At 40.9% G+C, this 27,038-nt stretch overlaps 1 protein-coding gene across 7 annotated transcripts in view; it reads right to left on the reverse strand.

Annotated features, from left to right (window-relative positions):
• Positions 1-27,038, reverse strand: part of ST6GALNAC3 (ST6 N-acetylgalactosaminide alpha-2,6-sialyltransferase 3) — a 273,570-nt gene that overhangs the window by 138,671 nt on the left and 107,861 nt on the right. For 6 of the 7 annotated variants that reach the window (XR_014549735.1, XR_014549736.1, XR_014549737.1 and 3 more), the window contains one exon: positions 11,130-11,321. The exons of the other annotated variant lie outside the window; for it this stretch is intronic. Coding sequence is in view for 3 of the 6 variants with exons in the window: in XM_083621063.1 (XP_083477189.1) it covers positions 11,130-11,321 (192 nt within the window). In the remaining 3 variants the exon portion in view is untranslated. The remainder of the gene's footprint in view (positions 1-11,129; positions 11,322-27,038) is intronic. 7 annotated transcript variants of the gene reach the window in all.

Raw genomic sequence — 27,038 nt, forward strand, 5'->3', positions numbered from 1 at the left:
CTTCGAAGACAGACCCAGAAGGCTGCTGTTGTCAAACAGGCACATCCCAGATGCTATTTCAAAAACTATGAGATGCAGGTTGAAATTAATTAAGCAGCGGCGAAACTGAGGCAGGGAAGTCATATCCCACACTGAAAAGACAAAACTTGTACAACAGTCACACTTTAAAAGAACATTCCCAACACACACAAAACATATGAATGCCAGGGGTCTCCTCCTCTCTTATAATATTCTGCACAATAATAATTGACTACTAACACCTGAAGTGAGCAAGCCTGCCAAACCAATCCAGCAGCAGTGATTGCAAATGTCTTTATGATGATAAAAAATAGACCTTGCCAGAAAGTCTTTAAGTACAAAAATCAATAAGAGACAAGAAAACAAGAAAGTATAGTATTTTTCATTACATAGATCACAGATGGCTAACTTGCATCCCAGGAACCATTTCTGGGGCCCTGAAAAGAGTGTTGTGGAACTCTCAAATTTGTCATTAAAAGAATTGTTTGATCCTGGGGGGGGGGGTCCTCCATTGTGTCTCCACGATGTCATAAGACTTTTCTGTGGCCATTTAAGCACAGTCCAAGTTTTAGAAACATGCTTCTTACTGACTGTTTCTGTAGGTTCCCTCTTGCGATGTCAAAGGTTTTGGGGTTTTTTGCAGCTCCTAATCCCTGCTCTCAAATTTGTTCTTGATGCTGACCTGCTTTGAATTAAGGAGCAATGGAACAGGGGAGAGGCTATTTCATCTCATTGCCCACTCTGTTCCTGGCTGCCCTGCCAGCCAGGGTGCTGATGCTAAGTTGGAGTTGATTCCTGAGTAAGAGAATGTAAACAGCTGCAGCTCACTAACTTGTCTCCCAGTGTACAGACTAGAGAAGAACACTGCTGAAGTGGGGTGAGCTGCCTCCACTAGGTCAATGCCCCTAGGGTTTGCAACTCCAGTGAAAAGACACCAAAGGCAATGGTCTCTCTTTAGCTTTTCCCTTTGCAGTCACTACAAGGGTGAGGGCAGTGAGGAGAAAGGGAGTGATGCATTATTGACTGATAAACAGAATTGTGGTTTTGCTGCCCAGGGCGAGAGTCTGGGTTGAACATTTATTGTAGTTATAAAGTTGCTTAATACCACTCAATGTGAGAGATTCAACCAATATAGAGTATACCTGGGTGGGAGACAGGGAGTGAGTAGTTATGCTGTTGTTTATATGGAAGTAGGTGAATGAGCTGGTTGTAAATTATGTTTAACTCTGTTTGCCTGGTGACAAGTGGTTGGTTTGGGATTAACTGTGTTATGGGTATGATTGCTGGGAGTGGATGAGAATGAGGTTTGCAAGTGGAAGAATGTGCTAAGGATGTGCTTGGGAAATGTAACTGCCAAGGGAAGCGTGGGTGCAGCTTCATCTTTAGTGATTTTTGTTTAGCTACTAGCAATGCTTTAACATGTGTGAATTTTACTGCAATTTTGTGACAAATTTTTACTTGTAACATACTCAGGTGTTTAAAAGGATATTGTTTTGCAGCTCACTGTGTTGCTTTGAATGCGGGTTTTTATATTTGTTGTTGGTTTTCATTTCCAAAGTTCTGTTCTGATATTTTGTAAGGTTGTGTTTGTGTTAAGATATGCTGCCAATCTCTGAAAGTTCTAAGTTGCTGTTTTTTGTATGGAAAAATTCTAATACAGTGTGTGTGTGTATGTGTGTGTGAGAGAGAGAGAGAGAGAGAGAGAGAGAGATATTTAATGAATAATAAAATGATTGGCAATAGTGCCAAATAGCAGGTGGGAAAGCCTTTCGGAAGATAATCTCCGGAACTGTATCTTATTTGTGGTGTACAGGAGATCCAATACAATACAACTAAAATGAGTTAACTATAAAATCAGAATTCAATTAAAAAGCCTGCTGGAATACAAAAAAAGTTTTTAGCAACTTCCAGAAGGTACCCTAGGAGGGGACCTGTGTGACTTCAACTGGAAAGGAGTTCCACAAAATTTGGCCCACAATACTGAACACATGGCTTATAGTACATAACAGCTGTGAATCCAAGTCATTGGGGACCAGTGACTCCTCCCATGACCTCAATGACCAGAGATACAAGGGATCAGGTGGTGCTTGACATATCCTGGACCCAAGCTGTAAAGGACCTTGTTTTGCCACAACTTCACCTTCCGATGAGTAGGAAGGACTTCCTGTCCCACCCTTCACCAAAAGCAGTCAATGGGGGCATGACACAGGTTTATAAACCATAATGCCATGCACCTAACATCCAAATGTTTTGCCTCCTCGTGGCCAGCTGCAAATGGCATTCCCAAGCCACAGTACTGCACGGCTAAAGGGAGCAGTATTGTATGTGGGAAGCACCACTGTCGTTGTGCAAGACTCGAGAGCAAGAGCAGTCGTCTACTTCAAGGGAACATGCTGACTTTCTCTTAACTCAGGAAGAACTTGGGAATTCTGAAGGCTTTTTATATTATAGCCCTTGCATTATTCTCAGGATTTTATTGAGAAAATGCATTCCCTGAGCGGAATGACCTTGTGCAAGGCCATTCCTTCCCCAGGAAACAAAACAAGAGAATAACTAACACTTAACTGGCATGGGTGCAAAGCATTTAACAGCAATCTGAAGGAGAACTGTGATGCTAGTTCCCAGATGATAATCAACAAACTGCACACCACAAGTACTCCAATTCTACTGATCACAAAATTTAGCTCGTGTTCTGCCAGGCAGTGAAGAACCATCATTTTGAATGTGGCACAACATTATTTTTACCTACTGCTGGGAATATGGCTTAAAATGCTTTTGCTTTGTCACTTTCCCTCCATACTAATTTTCCAGTATCAGCATCCTCCACAGCTAGAGAGTGATGTCTCCTCGTCACTTAAGAGGAACTCTTTCCTGGCTAAGCTCTGCCCCTATCTGTCAAACAAGCAGTAACTGCAAATCAGAATTTAATGATACAGGACACCGCATCATCATCGCCACCGACACTACCATGATGTCAGGATGAAGTGAACGACTCATCAGTGATGCTAATTAGACCAGTGCTTTCTCTGTCCTGGAACATATATGAATTTAGGGAAGCCTGGCAATGTGGAGCAGATGTATAACCTTCTGGGAATGTTTCTTGTACACTGAAATAGGCATGAGACAACAAGGCATTGAACAAATATCTGTAAGATGATGATGATGATGATATCTAGTAAGATTCCAGCGTGAATGCCTTGACTGTGCTGATCACAGAATGTTCATGAACCATATCTTTTTATTATTATTATTATTATTATTATTATTTTGTTATCTTATGTTCAAGAGGCCTTTAAAAATATATTTCAGGGGAATCCTTTTAGGTACCAGTTTGTGAATGAGAGATTCCACAATGCTCTATCTTTAGCCAGTTCTTAGCTTGATATTGCAAGAGACCTTTTAGCAGATTAACAAGAGGGCATTCCATTTTTTGTAACTGAACTTCTCCCTCTTTACATTCTCCCATTACATTACATAAACCATGCACGTTAGCCCTCTAAACAAGATGAAGAAAACAGGTCCAAAATGTCAAAATGCTAACATTTAACAATTGCCTCAGAAGAATCATGTGGAGTTTTTGTTCCTTGTTCCCTTAAATTCTTTTATAGGGCAATAGTTGCATTTTTTTTTATTATTATGGTCCTGTACTCACCTCTTATTGCAGTTCGTTCTCAAAACAGATGCAATTACACTGTATGGGGTTTACTACTTGATGGGTAAGCTTCAAGCTTACTGCAGAGCAGTTTGAACTCCACTGAGCTTGACAGACTAATTTACTCTTAAATTAAACATCTCCAGGGTTATTTATTAAGACTCGCTATGCAACATGCTGCAAGCTTTGCTCTTTCTCCCCACCCCCACCCCTCCACCCCACAATCTACACAACTCATGAAGCAATCGCAGGACTACACTTAGTGGAATGTTGTACAATGTACGCTTCTGTCTCAATTATAGTAATATGGAGATTTCTGAAGATAAAGAAATGTGACGGGAGAACAACGCAAACCAGAGATGCCTTAGGGATGGGAGGTTAAATTATGAAAGATAATAAATTATGAAAGATGATTTTCCAGTTCAGTAAAAATGTGTGAGAGTTCTTAAAGAGAAACAGAGATATATTTTTTTTAAAGATAGAGAGTGATTGATGTCAGCAAAATGTTTCAGGTATTATTATTCAGCCAGCTTTCTATAATTGCCAGTGAAGCTCATGTTTATTATTGATTTAATGAAATGTCTAAAGAGCCTGCCCTTCTCACTTACACAGCTGTGGGGTGGGGGATGGGGTTTTTCTAAAGAATTCACCTTGCGTTACATGTAAAACAGGCCACTACATTTCTACTGAATGAAGCTTGATCTCTGGATTCAGATGTGGTCCCTAGATGCTGTTGGACTACAGCTCCCATCATTCCCAACCAGCTTGGCTAATAGTCAGGTGTCATGGGAGATGTAGTCCAATATCACTTAGGGACCCAACATTGAAGAACATTGTTCTATTCCAAGGTTTGACATGATGGTTATAGGCAACCTTCAGTTTCTAACATAGTACGCCACTGAAAAACAGGTACTAAGAAGCTGCAAGATACTGCTGCATACATTATGGGCTTCATGGAACCACCTGGTTGGCCACTGTGCAAAATAAGATGCTGGATGAGATGGACCTTTGGTCTGAGCCAGCACAGTTCTTCTTATGTACTTACCATTTTAGTGAGTGGGGGTGGAGGACACAACTAGCCTCTCAAATGTGCCTTCCAGTGCCTGCCATTTCTCAATCTCTCTGTCTCAAGGAGGTGAGGTAGAAGGAGTGCCAGGAGGGTAGGACATGAAACCAAGGCACACTCTAGAATCCTTTCACACCACTGCAGATGATTCTTCTGTTGTGTACACTCATTTAGTGCAGGATCAATGGATGCATTGGAAGCAGGGCCACAACTGTCTCATGAACTTCCTTTTTTACCTGGCTGGTGCTGCTCCTCTGTGAGGTTGAAGTGTGCTCAATAACTCTCTGCAACAGCACAACAAGGCAGGGCCAGCCCTGTCTTTAGGCAGAGTGGGGGCTTATACACACTTATCTTCCCATCGCTCTTTCCAGGCCCAGTCTGTGCTTTAAATCTCTGTGTCCAAGCACATTTTCCTTTCTCTTCTTTTCTTTTTTGCTCCGGAGATTTCCCCACAAAAATCCACTCTTTAAAGCTCAATCAGAGCAAGCAGCAATCTGCAGGAAACCTGAATTGATGTTTGCTCCAACGAAGCACTAAACGTCTGGTGCGAGAGCGTTCCACAGGGTGGGTGTGACTACTAAGAAGGCCCTCTGGCTGGTTCCCTGTAACCTCACTTCTCACAGTGAAGGCTCCATTGCCAGTTCAGAAGGTTTCCTGTATTTGGAATGGTGAGGGCACCATCTTGGTCATCACCTCAGGGAGCAAAATGCATTGGGAGCAGCCCTTCAGAAATGACACTCCTAATTTGTGCACCTGCCCCCTCTCGACTGTCTTCATGCAGGACAACAGTAACAGCAAAGCATAAAAGTTAGGCACTACTTTCAACTCAGGTGGCTACCCCCAAACAAATCAATGGTGTGAAAGTTGCCAGGATACAGTCCAATTTCACACCCTCCCAGATGCCTCCCACTCCACTGGATTTGGGCAATGGAGATAGCAAGTGATGCTGCTTTTATTGGCAAGCATTGTGGAAGGGTAAGGAGGTGAAGAGTAGATGTGGCCCTCTTCTACCTGCCATCCTTTTAAAGTGGCCTGCAGCGAAAGCTAGGTGCCAACTGGGGCCATGTGCTAAAGGAATGAGGGAAGCAGAAGCCCTTGCAAGTGAACAGATGTCTAGGGCTCAGAGAACACAAGAGTTGGAGCAGGAAAGGCCATAGACTAGGGTGCAGAGCAATCTAGACCTCTGTAGGATAGCCATTCAGCTCCTTTGGCATGAAATGCTCGCTTGCATCTTTCACCTCTGTAATGTTGAGAGCGATGCGTTTATTTTAAGGGCAGAAAGGGTAAAATAGTCATTATATTAATTCCATGCCAGAAAGCCAGTACAGTGAACAACAGAAGTGTGGCTCAGGGGAAAACGATAGCTGCCCTAACGTATTTTATTTTTATTTTATTTTCATGTGTTCCATCTATTTGGAAAACGTATTAACTATCCCAGGCTTTCAAAGCTAAAGCAGGAATCAAATTTACATAAATAAATAACATTAATAATTCAGATGACATTGGAAGCTTAAAATGCCAGCACAAACTCCAGCTACCTTCCATCTCTCTTATAGGGAGCAAGATAAGTTGTAACTAGGCCGCTTACACTTCTTCCCATGGACAGCTTTTTTACACAGCGCATAATCTCCTAGCAGAAAAGGGTCTGTGTGTTTATTAAGGGGCAAGTGCTTCCATACCCTCCAACATTTCTCCGATGAAAACAGGGACATCCTAAGGAAAAGTGGGACATTCTGGGATCAAATCAGAAACCAGGACGGCTTCTCAAAATCAGGGACGTCCCTGGAAAATAGGGACACTGGAGGGTCTGTGCTTCCAGATGACATAAATCTAATCTATACAAACTCTATGTTTTATATAGAAACAGCTTCGACATTTTCTTAAAACCTACTTTCAAGAGCATTGTAACAGAAGAGTGAGTGGAGGAATGTTTGACAGCAGGGGAGTGTGTTGGGATGTTGGGTGGAGTTAGCATGAATGACAAGTGGAGAGACTCCATGAAGAAGAATATTTAAGAGCACAAGGGGAGCTCTGCTGGATGAGGACAAAGGCCCATCTAGCTCAGGCACATCAAAATTCCACTGCCCTCTCTCCTAATCTTGATGCAATCTGATCTTGATCTCTTAACTTCCTGATAATCCAGTCCAGTTTGATTTCATATCGCTTCTTCCTGTCTATAACATGGAAGCGCACTTCATCACCCTGTGTATGTTGGCTCTGAAGTCAGTGCAGTATAACTTATTCCCAAATAAATGGGTTGAGGATTATACCCGAAGGCTGAAAAGCCTATATACCAGCCACCACCAACCTGGTGCTCTTCACATATTTTGGACTAGAACTCCCATAATTCCTTCCTGTGATGGCTGGGGATAATGGAAGCCATAGGCCAAAACATCTGGAGAGCACTAGATTGGGAAAGACTGCTCTACATGCATAACTGAAAGTAAATCTCACTGAATTCAATGGAACTTACTTCTAAGTGGACACCTGTTGGTTTGCACTGCAAGTTAAGTGCAATCTATCCAGCATTTCATTTGTAATTATGGGAGGGGGAAAAATGTTAATTGTTCCAAATAGTGTGCTGCATCATAAATAAAACTGTAGACAGATCCCGGACACAAGCTAAAAATCATGGAGATATAGGGAAGGGTTGAAAGCAAAGTGAAGCAAAATCAAGGAGAGTTAACTATAAAGAAAAGGGGAAGAACCTGTGACTTCAACCACCATTAAAAAACCCCAAATGATGAAGATGTCCTAATAGCAGGAGCAGGATATTTCAGAGATAAGTAACAGCAAGACACACAAAAAAGGTGCAGTGTAGAAATAACATATGAGATTTAGGGTTTGACAAGAAGTAAAGTACCACTAGAGCATAAAAACAAGAGGGAGTAGAGTATAAAGAGATAAGTGAAGCGAAAGATAAGGAGGAGACAGAACATGGAGACCTTTATAAGCTACCAAAATAAATTTGAACTGGATGCTATAGGATAATGGAAGCCAGCCAGTATAGAACAGAAAAAGGAGAAGAAATTCAAGGAAAATGAGAAATGAGAAAAACCAAGCGAACTAGAGGTGACTTTAAAAGATAATCAAATGGTTGAAGATAATACACAGGAAAGTTAGATAAAAGAACATAAAAACATCCATGCTTCCTTTAAGGAAGTGGAAATAAATTTTCCTTTCCACTCTCTGAATCAAAAAGTTCTAAACACTTTTGCTCCCCTCTTTCAAGTCCCCCTGAATCACGAAGAAAGGGCTAGAAGTGGTATTTTCCTTTCTTCGTGTGCTCTCTGAAGAAGCATAATGCTATAGAAATCCTAGAAGAACCTACTTTGTCATCTGGCACATCAGACAATATGGAAGTGCTTTTGACATTCTCAGTCACTGCGAAAGTTGCACAAAGGGCAACCCGGGATGAATAATTCCTTAGAGCCAGTTCACATTGCTGGAAATATACACCACACAGTAAGAATGTAGGCTTATGTGCATTCATGCTACTGCATGTACAAAGTACGGTACACATTTTGGGACATGAGAAAATTACAGCAATTAGAGTGAACATATATGTACACAATATCCATCTCCATTATACACACAAGAAGTAGTGGCAGGTGCCCATTAGGTGCCACAACCAATAGCATGCATCCTATTCCTCTTCTTTTGTTCTTTTGAACCTCCAACCTTGTACCAATGGAAGTCATTATAACTTCAACTGACTATATTTCTAAACTTCCAGTGAAATTATGAAACCATTCTGCTGACATAAGCGTTTTTTAACCTGGAGTGAAAATTACCGAATGGTTAGAAAATACGGAAACATTGATTCACTGTGCTATAGTCGATCAATCACCACCTTGGTGTGCCGCTACATTTCACCTTCTTAAGTGCTACATATATCTTACGGAAGATGTATGATCACCAGACAAGTACTAAGTGTTCCACAATTATTTATTAGGCATCTCTGAATTAGAGATGCTGTTGTTGATGAAAGATGCTAGAGTCTATATACCAATCCACAAATGCTGTCTCTTATACCAATACCTGGCATAGGTGGAGGAAGGTATGAGTCCAGCAACCTTGCATGGCTCCTGGCTGCCTCTCACCATTGCAACAGCTTAATTGGTGACTCAAGAGTTCTCATATCACATCCTCATCATGCACTCTCTTAACCAAACCAGTGTTTTAGCTATGTGAGTAGAATTAAAAACAAAAATGGGGAAAAAAAAATCTCTGTAAGTACCTAAACAGAGTCCTGTTGGATCAGACCAGTATACCCATCTTGTCCACTATCCTGCTTTCCAGAGCAGCTAACCAGATGCCTTTGGGGAGCAGGATGGCCCTACCATTCTCACTTCTGTCCCCATTTCTGCATCATGGTAATGGGTAAAATCGTAATTCTCCGCTCTGCTTTTCAAACAAAGTGGTTGTTAGAGGAGTTCAGGGGTGGAAACTGGAAGAAGCAATTTTCCTAATTATCTACTCCCCTGCTGGGCCTAATCCTGCCCCTTGGTCATACAGTGCAGCTTTAGTGAAGAACTAAGATGGAGAGAGAGGGCACTCCTAAAATGTTCATATCGCTCAACTCTTTGGCTGAACAGTGACAGTGATCTCTCTCCTTATGCTCCATGCAGCCTCAGAGAACCATTAAATGTGGCATGTTATCATCCATATTGGACAGTGAAATGCGTATTTACAAAATACAATCTCAACCCCCTTCCTACCCCCTCCATCCCCTTGCTAGCCATTGATCTTGACCTAGATATGAGAATATCACAAATCATGAGGGTATTTCCTGGATTCATTGAATGGACACAACATTTTATGTCAAAGCTAGGTGAGTGGCTAACCTAGAACATCCACAAGCTTTTATTCTGAGAGTATGACTGCTGTCATAAATTGTTGCTGACAAAGCAGGAGCAAGGAACCTGTAGCCTTCCAGTTGTTGCTGTACTACAACTCCCATCATCCCTGACCATTGGCCATGTTGCCTGGAGTTGATGGGAGTTGGAGCTGAATAGCATTGGATGGTCACAGGTTTCCCACCACTGGCATAGGGGAAAGATAATTCTAGAAATAGTAGTGCAATTTAAAACACAACTACTGTAAATATATACATAGAAGTGAAAGTTGCCAGAAATAAGGACACCCGGGGGGGGGGGATGTAATTGTCATTTAGAGCAATTTTCATTTGTAGTGTAAGCCCTTTTCAGGTGCTAATGTTGGGGCTTAAGTGAACAAACGAGAAGGTGTGAGCTTGCACAAATTTTCTAGCTCTGCCTCTGCCCCCATCACCCTCTATGTATTCAAAGGCAGCTATCTTCCCAGGAAAAATTCCCCTGTACAGTGGTGCCTCGCAAGACGAAATTAATTCGTTCCGCGAGTCTTTTCGTCTTGCGCAGTTTTTCGTCTTGCGAAGCACGGTCCGTCGCAACTGCACCTCTTCAAGCGGCTTTAAGAAAAAAGGAAACAAACTCGCAAGACGTTTTCGTCTTGCGAAGCAAGCCCATAGGGAAAATCGTCTTGCGAAGCAACTCAAAAAACGAAAAACTCTTTCGTCTTGCGAGTTTTTCGTCTTCCGAGGCATTCGTCTTGCGAGGTACCACTCTATTCATGGATGCTACTGTTTTTGAACCCTGGAAAATCACCTGGCTGGAGTTGTTGTGAGTTGGAGTCCAACACCTTTGGAGGGCAAGTTATTGGGAATGACTGCCTTAAAATTTATGCTAGCTTGTGCTAGTATTTTCTATATATACAATGTTAGAAGCACACTGGATTCCATCATTGGGGGAAGATTCTGCAGTGGGGATTTCATACTTTTTTAAATTTTACATAAAACTTTTCTTACAACTGTTGCTATAGCTACAGCTCCAAGAGACCATATCAACAGCATTGTATCATTCACAGCTTTAATCAAAGTTAACCACGACATGTTTTCTCTGAAATTAATTTATACTAAATATGAATGGGAACATTTAATTATATTAATTATATTTTGTTATGATAAGGTTGTATTTGTTGAAAAGAAAGATGCTATGCTCCATATGATATGCCCCTTGGGCCTTCAGGAAGACAAACAGTTATTTTGCTTTTGGAAGCTCTCAGAAGTTACTTTGCTATTTGCTTCCATACTCAGTAAAAATAGCAAAGGCTTCAGTCCTAAACACACTTTTACTAAGGAATAAGCACCATTAAGCATAGATATCTAGCTCTCTGCAAATCCTCATGCAAGACGGGTTAACCAATTAAATACTCGTGATTTAAAAAATATATGGCTATTGTCACTTTCTACTGGACAAGACAAAATATGGACTATTCTAAATTATATGAATCATTAGTTTTGCTGATAATACAATAAATTATTTACATTAAAGAGGCTTTAATGTGAATTCTTACCTCTTGGGTTCTCACATTCATATATCCATAGTGTGTCCTCAGAGGTTGCCGTTGTGTATAAAATGGCATCCACTTGGCACTTGTTTGTCCAAAGCAGTTGAATATCAGAGGAAAGCTGACTTCGTTTGTAAGGCGGGCAATGATCAGGAGCAGAAAGGCGGTTACAAAACCAAGCACAATAATAGCCTTGCGCTGCAAACGAGAGAGAATTTTTTTAAAAAAGATTTTTCCAACCTATGCGAGGGAGAAAATACCCAAACCTATGTTCAACGTTGCTGTATATGATCTGATATTCACAGGGAGAAATTGCACATGTGGAGATCCCTGCTCATATCAATAAAAGGAAGCTAGTCTGCACGGACAAAGAAATGCATACACACATCACTTCCCTGTTCCACATATATGTATTTGTGTTAGGAAGCCATTCCATGTACATGGACACACTGGAGTTGGTCCAAGCATCATGCAGTGCTGGACAATATATCAATATATCGCCCAAAAATGGTTAGAAGTCCATACTGTGATATTGGTTTCATAATTTTTTGTCTGGCAATATATCACAAAGCATTATTTGTGTATGTGCGTGCGCGCGCGCATGTGTGGGATGCAAAAATCCTAATGTGGGGAAAACTGTGAAGCCAGCCAATGCCTCTACATAGCTCCATCCTTATTTCACATATCATGATATATCGATACATCGTGATGTTTAGCTGGTGATCATCACAACGTTGAAAACCAGCTATCACCCCGCTGTAGCATCATGAAGCTCATGTGAAAACACTTCAAGGGTTTCCTAAAGTGCTAAAGTGGCAGATGTTTCTGAAAGAAAAGAGCTGCATAGTTATCAAAAATAAAGTAATTGGTTTGGGGGCAAAGTATTTTATGAGGATAGTTTCGCTTGTTCATTATTTAATTAAAAAAAAACTTACCAAAAATAGACCTAGTTTTAATCCCCATTTTTGTTAGTAGTGCACAGATGGAAATGTGACTTCTTGCAGGGTCTTCAAATTCACCTTGAGCAAGCAAAGCCTGTGTCATATATCTACAAGTGACTACAAACTGCAAAATCTGTCTCTTCTGGAACTACTAGCAACAACATCCCAACTGCTGAACAGATCAAAACAACAGAGCAAGGGTCTTTACTATTTAATGACTCAGGGTGATGAGCTAAAAAAAAAAGATACAAGTGATACCAAGAGGACAAGGAATGCAGGGTGCCAATATTGAGAGCTACAGGAATGTTGTTTGGATGGGGGTAGGTAGGATGAAGTAAAATTGAGTGGCAGAGTGAGAATGGAGTAGGAGAAGTGTAAATTAGATCTGTCAATTTTTCATGCCTGGGTCAACCTGCATCGCATCTCATATTGCAATGTTGCATTGCCTGCTATTTAACCATCGTACTGAAAGCAATTTCATGATTGCAAACAGCAGAAAAGGAGCTCCAATAAGGAAAACTAAAATAAACGAGTTTTTAAAAATACCAGTGTTCTTTAAAGTGCACATTATGTCTTAATGATGGCTTTTGAAATTTGACCGCCAGACACTGCATGCAATTATTGCTAGAACAATGTGTTCACTGAGCACAGCGCAATCCCTATACAGGTGTGAGAGTAGGTGTTGAAGAATGCACATGAAGAACTGGCAATGCTTAGCAAACTGGTACTTCTATGCCTAAACATTTCAAATTGGCTGGATCCAGAAAAGGTCGAATGGAGTTTATCTTACTAATTTTTAAAGCCCAAATTTAGAAAAAGCACCCAAGAAATGACACTGATGAAGGGCACACATCACTGTTCAATGAGACTCAGCGGAATGTTAATATGCTGCTTGCTTCCTGAACACCTATTGCTCAAAGTTGGCATCTATGTATTAATGAAATATAAATGTTGCACTCATTTAATATAGGATACTTTATCAAGTGAGACCAATGCGTATTTATAATTTACTGTGCAAATGCTAGTCTTAAGCCTGTGTGCATAAACATCCACAAAACTAATCATCTGGAACATTGCAAAACCAATGTTTTGCAGCTAAACTTGTGTTTGCTAAAAGGACAGAAAACCTGGTCCATTTTTGGTGAATGAAAACTGGGAATGCTTCACTTGAGATATCAGCTTTGCCATGCTCTGTTAAAATGAATGGAAGTTGAACAACAACTCCACTCGGAAAAGAAGAGGGAAGACATTAAACACGATGAATCAACCACTCATTTCAATGGAACTTTATATACAGGGGAAGCTCCCAGTGAATTGTGCCCATATTCTGTAAAAACTACCACTGCCTAGCAGGTACTATAAAATACATTACAGATTTACAGCTTGAATACATGCAAATAATGATAATAATAGTTTTAATATGCTTTTATCCTTTAACACACACCATCATTCAACCGGTTAAAAGAAACTTATTGCACCCATAGTCGAACTATGGTTGAATTTGGGTTTTTTCTTTCTTTTATGACTACTTCTTCTGAATAACTGAAGCAGACATTAATTCAGAAGCTCTCTGTCTAATCTCTTCCATAGGGTAAAATTGGATGAACATAAAGTTGTTTAATATACACAATGCAATAACCTGCGGGCACATCTAGCATGCCTTGGCAATCCACACAGGATTCCCTATTTTTCTAGCAATCTTAAAAATCCAATCTCAATAATAAGATAACCCTGATTCTTGTCTCACTTAGTACTATGCAATCAGAATCATTCTGCCTGGCACGTATATCAAAATCAATAAGGAGAAGACATGATGAGTCACTCTTTTTAGGATTAAATTTATGTGTGGTGAAGACAAAGAACAAGATAGTTTAAAATCTGTCCTGCAGTTCTACTGGTAGTATTTCTAAGGGAAACTGAGCATCATCCAGTCCGCTCCAGCTAAGATGCAGACTTCTGCGTATGTTCACAATCTCAGTTAGGAACTGCATGTGTAAATAGTAGTAAAGGATAGTCTCCCTCTTTAAACCAGTATGCATGCTGGACATGTGTAGCAGAGTCCAAAAAAAAAAAAAAAGCATCAGAAAATCGGAAAACTGTGAACTGTGCTGATCAGTTGTTTCGGGGGAAATATATATATATATTTTTAAGAAATATTTATTAAGATTTTACAAAAAAACAGATATACAAAAACACATAATAACAAAAACAAGAAAAAAAATAAGAGTAAACACACACAGAAAAAGATACAAAAAATTAAAAACAATTCTTTTTCGTAATTTAAAACTCATTTGCTTGTTTCTTTGACTTCCTCAGACCTCCCCTTCTTGTATTCCCATTTAAATAATCAAATCAGCAAATCCTTACCCTCTTTCTGTTTGGGGGGAAATATAGGGGGCAATCCTAATTGCATCCACTGCCACAACAGGGCTGAACAGAGAGGCAGGGCCCCTGCCACGTCTAGTCTTGTCACACACAGTGGTCAAAGCAAAAAGTGAGGGGTAGGCAGATCACTGTGTTAGTCTCGATGTTTTGGGCTCCAATGGACCCTGCACCAGCTTAGCTGCTACCCACTATCAGTACACAGACTGCCACCAGTGGGGGCAGTCTCACTAGCAAGACTCCCATCTAAGGATGTTTGAGAACTTCAACAAAATTGGGGGGGGGGGGAGGAGAGAGAAAGAGCAGAAATTGCTGCAGTTCATCTGCAGTCTGGAATGTGATCAGTATTTGTTCACATGGTTGCTGTTTTTAGGTCCATGAACAATACCTAATAAATGGATTTATTCTTATTTTTTACATGATTGCGAGGTTACTTTTACATTGAAATGAATGTAAGTGACATAAGTTTTGTAAATAGTTATGTAAGTTACATAAACAGTTGAGAAAGTTGTGTGATTTATGTTAATTAGCAAAAACTGAGCGGAAACAGCACTGATTGTGAAAAACACAGGTCAGGATGGAAATTGCTGCCTTCTTGCTTCCTGACTTCCACTTGCACATTCAGTGATGCTGACAGCAGGCAGTGAGAGGTGGACAAATACTTTCACTCAGTTCAAACCAACCACCCCAGACTGGTGCAAAGGGGTGGGGGTGGCCTACTGCTCTGTTAGTCCCTTCCATCTGCTTTTTCTTCCCCAACCAGCTAATAAATATAATTGCCAATTTTTAAAATGGGGCTAAGCATGTACACGGGTTGATTAAGGCCAAAGATTTGTGATCACAACAGATGAGTTTCAATTTAACCAGCTTCTTTCAATTTTCATTTTAATGCAGCACTTCACAGTGGATTTTTTTTTAATTAGGTATGTATTTACCATGAGTTATTCATTAGTTTCATTTCTGTAATGGAAACTATGGTGTATTGAATTAATTATTGAATTATCTGTCTTTTAAGACTTGATGTATACTATAAATGACAATTCTATTTTTTCCGTGTTCTAATTTCTGGCAGGTTTAACTAATATATCTATATTACAGAATGTGCTGAGCCTAAAGTGGCAACAATTTAAAGGTCTCAGAGGAAACCCAGCATCTTCAAAGCAATCCCACAGACAGAGCAGATGTTGTTGCGTCGGTAAGAAATATCTGTTGCATGCAGAAATTAATAGTCGCTTGCAGAGTCAATAATTTACCTGCAGCAAAATAGGATGTAGAGAAGTAAATTGCAACTGAATCACCTCTTTACTATGTGCCCAGACTGTTCAAAAAAAAAACCTACCCATACTCTTAAATACAGGGCAGTTGATTCTGTCTGAATCCTCTGCCAAAGTATTTTGTGAACATGCTAAGTGGCCTTAGACAAGGCAGTACAGTGGTACCTTTGGATGCAAATTGGATCTGTTCTGGAGCCCCGTTCGCATCCTGAAGTGAACACAACCTGCACCCGTGTGTCTGCGCGTGCGCAGATTGTGATTCACCGCTTCCGAGCATGCGCGTGACGTCATTTTGAGCATCTGTGCATGTGCGAGTGGCGAAACCCGGAAGTAACGTGCTCCGTTACTTTCGGGTCGCCGCGGAGCGCAACCAGAAAATGCTTAACCTGAAGCTACTTCAACGTGAGGTATGACTATATAATTTAGGGGTATGCAGCAACCACAAGATTTTCCTCATATCTGTAGCATTTGGAATCAGCCTCATCTGTTTCAGAGCCACTGTATGTTGTTCTTATTTGCTATTCAGGTCCAAAGTTACTTTGTTAAACCCGAAACTCTGCTTTGTCTCATTAAATATAATGGGGATTCTAAGATCAGCTATAGGATTTTTTTTCCATTTTTTTATATAAATTAATGGAATTTGTAGGCAAAGGAGTCCCTCCAGAATGGATTAAGACTGCCAAATTTTGGGTAGATGTATTCAGGGATCTTCAAGAAGGGAACCTTTACATACATACATACATACATACATGCATGCATGCATACATACATACAATACTCGTTCATATTTCTGCCAAAACTGGATGCAAATGACAGACCTGGTTGCTCTTTCTGAGGGGATGAAGCCTACCTAATTTCAGAAAATTAGCACAGCAACCCCCCATTTTATGATGGGAAATAGAAATAATGTTTTCAACCCCTTGGGGGGGGGGCACTCAGTTTGAAGATGGGAGCCTGAGGAAAGTGCTTCTGGGTAAGAAGCCTGTCAAAGTTTAGACAAATTTGTCTAGGAACTATCGTGCCAGCTGATTTTTACCTCTGTTATAAAAAGTTGACTTTTTTTGGTTCTCCAAATGTTATCCATGAAGAAAAAGAAGAGGAGGGTCATGAGTTTTAATTATTTGTTAAGGGAAAGAATGACTGGGAATGAGGCAGGCCACTCCAGGCCACTCTACCCTCTCCATCGAAACTTGGAGAATGGAGACCCGCATTAAGAATGGTTCCGTTTATTTAACTTTAAATCACAGTGATTGGAGTACACTGGGAGTAACCACATACACACGCGCACACACTTACACACACACACAATATGAGCTGGTTTTTATTGGCCTATTTTATCTGCAATTTTCCTGAATATATGAGAACGACAAACCTAGAAGGACAATTCAAAGGTAAAGATTAATGCAAAAGGTTTGAGTCTCTTAGATGACATGATATGGTGTAATATTGTACCGGTTTCGCAATATCTATTTTTATGACTGTAATGAAGAACTCAATCACTTTTTAATACTCCTGCACATTATAGTACTTTTATTGTCAAAGTGGTGCAGGTTTTCAGGCTTCATTTGATTTTTACTCATGTGTAATATCCATTGAAAACAATAATGGCTGCACTTAGTAAATTTGTTTCATTTCAAGAACTACTGTATGTAAAACCTGTTTTATTTAATTTTGTCCTTTAGAGTCTTCTCACCCAAATGCTACCATCTATCACAAATATTGAAATGGCGGGGGAGAGTATGAAATAAAATGCCTTCCAAAAGAGGCCTTTTACATCAATATTACTAATTTTCAGTTTTAAAATAATCTTTAAAGGTCTGGACATTTATTTAGATTTATAGCTTGCCTATTCTGAAAGGGAGAGGGTAAAAAAGGAGGGGGAGAGCAAGCCACCGTTCCCTCAATTTTCAGTCATCAGTGGTAGAGTTCCATTGCCTATATAGCCAAAATGATGCCACAAACATTCAAGGGAACAATATCAGGAGCCTCAGGGAAACCGCATTACATTAAAATAAAAACCTAAGAGGCAGAACCCTAAAAGCAGCCCAATGAGGACTGAGCACGCTCAGTAGCCACCATGGAATGCTAACTGACCATTGTGGGGAAGGGGAGAAATGGAACGGATTAGCTGGAATTCTGAACAGCATCACTCCACACTGCAACACTTCATCACATGTCCCACCTGTACTGAATACAGTGGTACCTCGGGTTACAGACGCTTCAGTTTACAGGCACTTCAGGTTACAGACTCCGCTAACCCAGAAGTAGTACCTCGGGTTAAGAACTTTGCTTCAGGATTAGAACAGAAATTGCGTGGCAGCAGAAGGAGGCCCCATTAGCTAAAGTGGTGCTTCAGGTTAAGAACAGTTTCAGGTTAAGAACGGACCTCCAGAATGAATTAAGTTCTTAACCTGAGGTGTAGCACTGTATAATTCATCATATTTCAACATGGCATGCTCTCTCACCCTTGGCCACTGCAACACAAAGCCTATGGGTGATGCGCAAACAGGTACGCCTTACAATTGTGGAAGGTGCTCAAGGTTGGGCTTTGGGAAGGATGCCCCTTTCTGTTCCTGTTTAATCTGAACCTGTATCAAGAAGGGGCAGATATGATGCTGTATATATTTGTGTCTAGAGCTCTCAGTGACTTTGATTGGAGCATCAGCACTGGGGGGAGGGGATGTTTCCCACCATGTCATTTCCCTATCTAATGTGTTTCTGAAGTCACCATTAACTCCCCTGAGGGAAACATACAGCCCCTCTTCACAGCTGCTTTAAAGGTTTGATTTTTAGAGGGAGGGGGGAGAAGTCAAGACATTTAGTCATCTAGGATATCTATCCCAGAGCAGCCTTACCCCAATTGCCCTCTAGATGTTGAACTACAACTCTCATTTTGCCTGACCATTGGCCACGATTGGCTGGGGCTTATTGTAGTCATCCAAAACATCTGAAGGGAAACAGATTGGGGATGGCTGTGCCCTTCCTGGATCCAGAGATTGTATTGCATTGCAGGGGTAGCCAACATAGTGCCTTACAACTCCCATCAGCTCCACCTAGCATGGACAATGGTCAGGCATGATGGGTACTGTATAACCAGAGGTTAACCACATCTGGAGGACACCAAGTTAGCTGCCCCAATTGTAATGCAACACATGAAAGGAGAAGGTATGTTGGGTCAAATCATTTTGGATGCATAGGTTGTTGTTTTTATATTAAAAAACCCCACTAGCTCCTTGAACTATGCCAGAAAGCCAACACCTTTCCTTTGTATACATGTTGTTAAAGGCAGCTTAAAACAGTGTAGCTCCTCTTCTCCACCCCCATTAGTCAATAGTATAATGCTCTGATTTTGAGAAACAACCTGAGGGCAATCTTGTCATTGTAGAACATGAGAATAAACTGTGCCCTGCCAATATTTCCCTTACCTGAGGACACTCTGTGGCTGAGAAAGCAACCTCCTGACTGAAACTGGCCTGTACTTTCTGGGAAAACTGCATCGGAAAAGCAGAACCATTGAGCAAGTGAGACTAAATTGCCTACTGCCAGCTGGGCAAGATTGCTTTCCTTTAAATATTCTGGATACACTCACTAGAAGGCACGTCTGATTTGACGCTAACAATAGAAACTGGCTTCCCACTTCATTTTCCATTTAAAGGCCACTCAAGAACAAGGAGGACTTTCACAGTCCTGCTGTTTGGCAAGATATTTGGAACTACTCTCCATTCCCTTCCCCTCCTACCAAAAGTGGAATGAGAAAAAGGCGCAGTGCACATCCTTCCTTTGAAAAGCCAATACTTGTGGCAGCTAGTTACCAGTTTACAAAACTATCAGCCAGAAACCCTGTGGGTTTATTGCCCATACTCCTGAAATATATGCAATGTTTGATATGGATATATTGGCATATAATTATATATAGTGGTACATATGTACATATGCCTTATCTGCATGACTTTCCCTTATTAAGAGCAAGTCAGTGCCACTATTCCTGCACAACTATTATTATTATTTTAGTGCACAGCAGCCTTCATTAGCCATGTGGTGAAATAGTCACATTAACTTCTCTGGAATGTCGATGTTAGTTTTCCATCTGATCAGAAATCCTGGCCTCTTTCTTCCCTTACAAAGGGATGGAAGGGCCACAAGAGCTGAACATACATATGAATGCACCCTGCATTGCAACATGTTACATAGATTCTATTTTTATGTTGTCTGAGCAATGAACAAATAAAGTGGTATGCAGATGTACACAAGATGCTTGGTGGAGATTTGGACACACGATGCTTCATCACGATGTGTTTGGGGTAGAAACAAGCCCTAATTCTTCCAAGCATTTAACCTCAGCAATAGAAGTGAGGTACTATTTGGGAGCGCTGAAATGAAAGAAAATCAGGTAATCGTTTTTCTTTTTTCCTTCTGACTTTCATATCCCACACAGCACCACTCTTGCTAGAGTTTCAAGTGTCCATCAGATTAGCTGCTCGCTCTCAGAGCCCAGGGAGAGAAAGAGGCCATTTTAGCAGCACCCTTGACTCGAAAAAAAGAAATAAAACAAAAAGATTATTATGGCTTCAAAAAGAATTGGCAGAGCCATATTTCTCTGACAGACAACCAGATTTAGTAGACATCTGAGGATAAAAGCTGCCATATTTTGTGTGAAATATAGACACTCACTTTCATACTCTTTCCTTTCCCTTCATCTTACTTGCTTGTTTCTCTCTCTCTCTCTCTCTCTCTCTCTCTCTCTCTCTCTCTCTGTGTGTGTGTGTGTGTGTGCAAAAGCAGGTGAGTGTGCATGCACACACACATCCAAGGACATTTCATCCCTCCAGGTCTAGCTGTATTCCAGCTTCTGGTCCATCTGTTAAAGTCATAATTTGCAGCCTGTACAAAGTAGGAATTTATAACAAAACTGTAAGTGAAGCTGCTGTTCATGTAGGATTTGCATTTTTCACACTACGTCCCAGCCTAACATTTATAACTGTTTTAGGCAATAACTCGGTCCCTGCTCCTGTCAACCTAGCAGTTCGAAAGAATGTCAAAGTGCAAGCAGATAAATAGGGAAGGTAAACGGCATTTCCGTACGCTGCTCTGGTTCGCCAGAAGCAGCTTAGTCATGCTGGCCGCATGACCTGGAAGCTGTATGCCGGCTCCCTCGGCCAATAAAGCGAGATGAGCGCCGCAACCCCAGAGTCATCCATGACTGGACCTAACAGTCAGGGGTCCCTTTACCTTTACCTAATTCTACAACTGTATAGTTTATTCTTTTTTAACCTGAATGTTCCCTGAAGTGTAAATCTCCAAGGCAGCAATCCTATGCATACTTACTTGGAATTAAGTATGTGTAGGTTTGTACTGTGAAACTCAGATTGTTATGCAAACAAGATTGGCCAACCCCAGAACAAATTTGGCTATCATAATTGCTTCAGGAATTTCAATCATTTTACAGTAATGTCACACAATAGCTCAGAGAGACTACGGGGTGGGGGGTGGGGAGAATCCTACCATTGGTCAAGGTTCTAGCTCATGAGGAACTTTGTGTGCATAGAGATCTGCACATATAAGCTTTCACCATCAGGATGTCAAGGTCTAACATATAGACATCACACATGGAGAAGACCTCAAAGATATTGCCATCAGAACAGTTCGTTGCCCCTCAGTTATGTGAGCACTCCATCACACTAGTAATGCACGAAAGGAGATAAAATGCTTGCTGAAAGTGCTCAGGCTTCCAGAGCTTTTCTGTGGGCAGAGTCAGAAGAATAATGGGCCCTACGTTGCTGGCGGCCTTTCCCCTCCCTTCTCTCTCCCTACCCGGCCTTGGGGGAAAGCCAGGGGGACTATGCGTGGGGCCGCTTTGCCGTGCTGCTGGCACTGCTTGCCCCATGCTCCTGGCTGCATACCTAAGGTCACGAATATAAGCCGCACTTTAACTTATCATGGTCAGAATTTGGGGGGAAACTGAGACTTATATTCAGGCCAATACAGCATATCAGTGTGGACTGGGCTGGCCCAGTGATGAGGCAGAATGAGACCGTTATCTCAGGTGGCAAGAAAAGGGGAGAAGTGAACTGCCACCACCCTGGACTCACTAGACCTCCAACTCCCTGCCTGGGCCTCACTCTGAGAAAAGACAGGCACTGTACAATGCATGCTAACTGTATACAAGAGCAGCTTTGCACATTACAAGATGTGAAAGGCAGGAAGTAAAGGAACTTTCATGCGTTTCTTCTGTAGCTTTTTTACAAGTCTGAAGATCTTCTGCATCTACCCTCTGCCACAATTATCTCCCAATACGAAGAGCATGTCTGCATCTCACTGGATGAAGATATCCACATTTTGATTTAGGGCAACAAGCATAGGCATGGGAAGTGGAACATAGGAAGTTGTTTTATTCCAAATCAGATTGTTGACCCACCTAACTCTGTATTGTTTTTTACACCATTGTTTCCCAAACTTGGGGCTCTGGCTGTTTTTGGACTACAGCTCCTATCATCCCTAGCTAGGAGGACCGGTGGTGAGGGAAGAAAGAAACTGAAGTTCAGAAACAGCTGGAGATCCAACTTTGGGAAACACTGCTCTACACTAACTGGCACCAGTTCTCTAGGGTTTCAGACTGTTGTTTTCCCCAGCCCTTCCTCAAGATGATGCCAAGGACTGAACTTGGGATGGTCTGAATGAAAAATATGTTTTCTACCATTAAGTTATGACGCTTTCTCATTTGGGAGGTGTCCCAGAGGGCTTGAACCCAAAGCCTTAGGGCTAGCAGGGATTCACACCTCCTAGCAGGCCCACTGGGGAAAAACAATGGCATGGCTTATCTGAAAGGAAATAGTAAACTCTTCCCCAATATGTGGACAGGTATGGAGGACGAGTGTGAAAGGCAGCGTTCAGTTCTCTTGCAGGAAACATCTTGATTAAGGCTTCTGAAATATTCTCAAGTGCTTGTTTTCTCCAGCTGGCCTTATTTGTGCTTATATGGCAGAAGTTGCAGCTGGTTTTGCCAGCATGAAGTGCAGCTAAGTCTGGAATGTGTGGCAAGGGCCTGCATTCTCATTTGTTTTAATAGGTGATATATAAGCATATTTTCCCTCCATTACTATTTATTAGTTCATGTGTTCTTCAAATCATGACAACAGCCCAAAGGCCCAAAGGCAAGGTGCCGCCTTGTTGAGGAGGGTGCAAACATGATTTCATTACTTCTTATAATGATTTCCACTGAACAAGAGAAAAGACCACGTTTAATAGAGTTCTCCCAGAGAAACTCCTCCAGGTAGTGAAGGCTAATCTCTCACTGTTCTTGACAGAACAGTGGAAGTCTGGTAACATATATATCCCACCTAAACACATATTCGATCATCATATCACACCACTATCCTTCTGGGCGAGCTAACTGAATTGAACTCGACCTTCAGAGCCCTTGGAATGCAACAAAATATCTCTGTTTCCTGACATTTATGGGTGGCTTTTCTGCATGGCTGCCTTTATTGCCTTGAAAATAATGGTGAAAGCTGTGTGTACAAACCAGCTATAAAGGCTGACAAATCACGCAAAGGGAAGATAGATTTATTCAGCATGGGTTACTGAAGAACTAAGCTAATCAGATAAAAGATTTACATTCCTCCCCCCTTTTTTTACAGAAGACTATAGCTTCCTGGGATGTTTCCGTTAACAGCACATAATCATATTCACTTTATGATTTTATTTTAATTCAATTAGCAACCAACAAAAGAAAGCCCTTTCACTTACAAAGAGTGCTTTCTTCTTCAATGTTTCAGTGGATTGACGCATGTAAACTATAGTTAGTCTTCTGCACACAAAGGATTTTGACTTATGTTATGATGTGCTCCAAACTGTCAGGGAGCTGTCTGGACTGGAAGGAGTGCATCAACCTGTCTGATCAGGAGACAGAACCTTTATCAGGAGATAGAAGAATGGAATGGAATCAAAGGGCAGGACCATCACCTGTTCTTCGTGCTGCCCACTTCCTTGCACATGCAATGCACAGTTACCACTTTCCTTACAGCAAGAATGGAGTGCCTTCTAGTGGTTAGATGCAAAATCCCATCAGTCTCGGCCAGCATAGCCAAAGATCAGGGATGATGAGAGGGAGTTGTAGTACAGCAACATCTGGGAAACCACAAGTTCCCCATCCCTGACCAAAAGCAAAATTCGAAACAAATTGGATGGTTCGTCCAATGAAAAAAAAAATCTATAAGGAATTTCAGTGTAAAATGACAAAGTACATCAATTTCACACATCTCTAACTCTTCAGCTCTCCAACTCAGCCAATTTTTGGTTGGACTTTTAGCTACTTGCAGGTACGAAAAGTATCTTAGCAATTCCATTGTTTCATGAAACTGAACATCTAATAGGAATCTTCAATTTCAAGGGTAGTTTGAGATGCACTTCCTTCCTCTGTTTCTGGTGAGAGGCTCTCCTTGTGGGCCAACAAGTCCATGTACCAGTATCTTTGGGGCACCTTGTCAAGCCAGGTTTGTGCCTGTCGCATGACCAGAGGGAGGAAGAAGTTTTTTCTAGGTTGGTGCAGGAGAAACAAGAAATGTGTTAGATAACAGGACAGGGCATGTGTAGGGCAGATCTCCCCTCCATGGTTCCGTTGGCTGAGACCCAGAATAGAAGTCTCTGATGCAGTACTTTTGACCAGGCCACTCCTGAGAAAGTCAACTCAGTATCTGCTTCCAATCTGGAACAAGCACTTCATTGTGTGAATTGGGTGTAAGACCGAAACAGCCTCTGCAATAGACATTTTGAATACCCATGTCATGCAAGGTGGGGAAAGGACCTCCCTCAAACATGTCTGACACTCATCAAATTTGACCAGCCATCACTCTTATCAAATCTGACGGTCCAGTCTGTCTTCATGAAAAGCCCTGCATTGCTAGTACACTATACTTCATTGGTTGGGATGAGTTACTTTGTTAGATAGATTATTTGTGCAGGGTTATATTATTTGTGCTGTTGTCCAACAACAGAAAAACAGCTTTTTACAACTTCTGCAGCATAGTTACCTTGCTTGGCCCCAATGGTCAAAATTTCAGGATTGATCCTAGCATATGCATCCTCATTTTGTATTTTTTCTGGGATCTTCAGAGGATGGGCGGTATAAAAAACATTGTTTGTTTTTAAATATGTTGTACTTTGTGGACACAGTACTCTCTAAAGTCCTTTGCCAAACACCTGTTTGCATTTTGCTACTGTAAAATTCTGACATATGTCAACTGTCCCAAGATGAGAGAGAGACTTGGCTCAAAGTTCAGATTTAAGATTCAGTGCACTGAATTTCGGCAAGGGACCATGATACACACTACGCCTTTTATATTCTTTAAAAATTGACCCTCTCATCCATCGTTCCAATGACTCTTCAGTATTAATAAAACAAAAGAGCTATTTCAATCTAATACATCAGTCTGATGTGATGCCAGTATTTGAAGAAGTGTGATAAATGGAGTTATACTGAAGAACATTTCAGCTAAAATCATGCTACTTTATTCCCTTACCTAATGAAATGATTAACCTTAGTTATAGGTCAAGCCCAAGACCCACCGTTGCAGACATGGAACCCCAAAATAAATATTAACTTCACTTCTTAATTTTTAATCATAGACTCGCATGCAGTGCTAGAAATGTCCCAGGCGCCAGGCACATTTTGTGACTGGCATGGGTCTAATTGTGACCATGTAGAAATCTGATGGGAGCTACAGTCAGAAACATCTAGAAAGCACCAGGTAGGGGAGGGCCAATCTAACCTAATATTGATTCCTTTGGCTGGCAGCAGCTTTCCAGAATGTCAGGCATAGATCCTCCTTGGTCCTACTATCTGAGATACTTTTACTTGGAGATAATCAGGGATTTTACCTGAGTTACACTCTTTCACCCTGCTATGGGTCCTTCCAAAAAGCACATTAACTTGAAAGTAAATCTTTCTTCCTTATGTAAATATAGCTGGAATCAGAGACTTAATAACTGCTTCTACTATATATATATTTAACCAAATGTCTTCGTTTGATCATTATCACTGTGTAGCTTTTGCACAGACATCCTGTGCTGAAGTGGGAGTTGCAGATAAGAAAAATAAATCTGAAAGCAGGCTCTTTAACCTCCTGTGAACACAGGCGTTAGCAATTTACCACATTCAACTCTGTTGTCAAATTATTAAGATCTCAAATGAGTTTGCACACTCATTACCAGTAGCAGGAGTGTTTAATGGTCAGGCTCTATCATCACAAATCTTCCAAAACTATCCTCCAGGGTCAAAAAAATAGTAGGGAAGATTTCCTTCGTGGGTCTGGAAGTCTCCTCTTTGCCATAAATCTCAACAAATAATGCTGTTTATTTAATTTAAGACTACTCCCCTGAGAGAAATTAATGAGACAAGTTGTCCACTAGTCAAGAGAAAGAACACAAGATCTATCCTATCTTATTTCATCACCAGGTTTAATCATTGTAACTGTTATGTAATGTGACATTCACACATTATTAGAGAAGTTAGAGAACAAATTGCATATCACTCATCAGCCGATCATTTTTCATTTGCTTGCAGACTTCTAAAATTAATGAAGCCTTTCCTTTTTCATTAGATCTATTTTTTATCTTAAAATTGAATATGCTAGCAATCAGGATCTCTTTTTTCCAATTTTCTTATTTTCATACGTGCAACAAACCCTAGAAGGTAAGCTTACAAAGCTTTTCTGTTTTCAACTCCAAGTTTCTAATTTCTAAAACATTGCAAAAATTAGCTTTCTGGTTGTTGGTTTTTTTAAAAAAAACACTCCCCCCAAAGGCCCCCCCCCATATTGCAAATATTTGCTACGAGACATTGTAGTTACTTGCACTGTTCATTTATCCCCAAATATTATCAGCATTTCTTTATATGATCATCCTAAGGCACACAATTTAGCCGAAGTTCAACACATTTAAATCCTATTTATTTCAATTGAAGTAATAGCTTACCATGTGCTTAACTCTTCTACTGAAACCAAAGGAACTTAGAAGTGTTTAATATGACTTTCAAGACATACAAATAGATGATAGATAGATAGATATAGATAGATGATAGTGTTTTTGAAAACAAAACAAACCACCACCAAGATCGTGTCACTTCCTATACAGATGGCAGTTGCTGGAGTCCATTGCCTTGCATGCATCTCCCCTCCTCCTGTCAAAGTGAAGTCTGATCTTGCAAAGTGACTGCATAGATTCACAGTAGCAGAGTAGGATTTGCTGAGGCAGAATACTTAATTGAAGGAGGATTGAAAAGTGGGATCTGTACTGTGGGCAGGATAGGGTATGAGTAGAAT

Source organism: Podarcis filfolensis (assembly GCF_964270895.1).
Source record: "Podarcis filfolensis genome assembly, chromosome: 6".
NCBI classification, from domain to species: Eukaryota; Metazoa; Chordata; class Lepidosauria; order Squamata; family Lacertidae; genus Podarcis; species Podarcis filfolensis.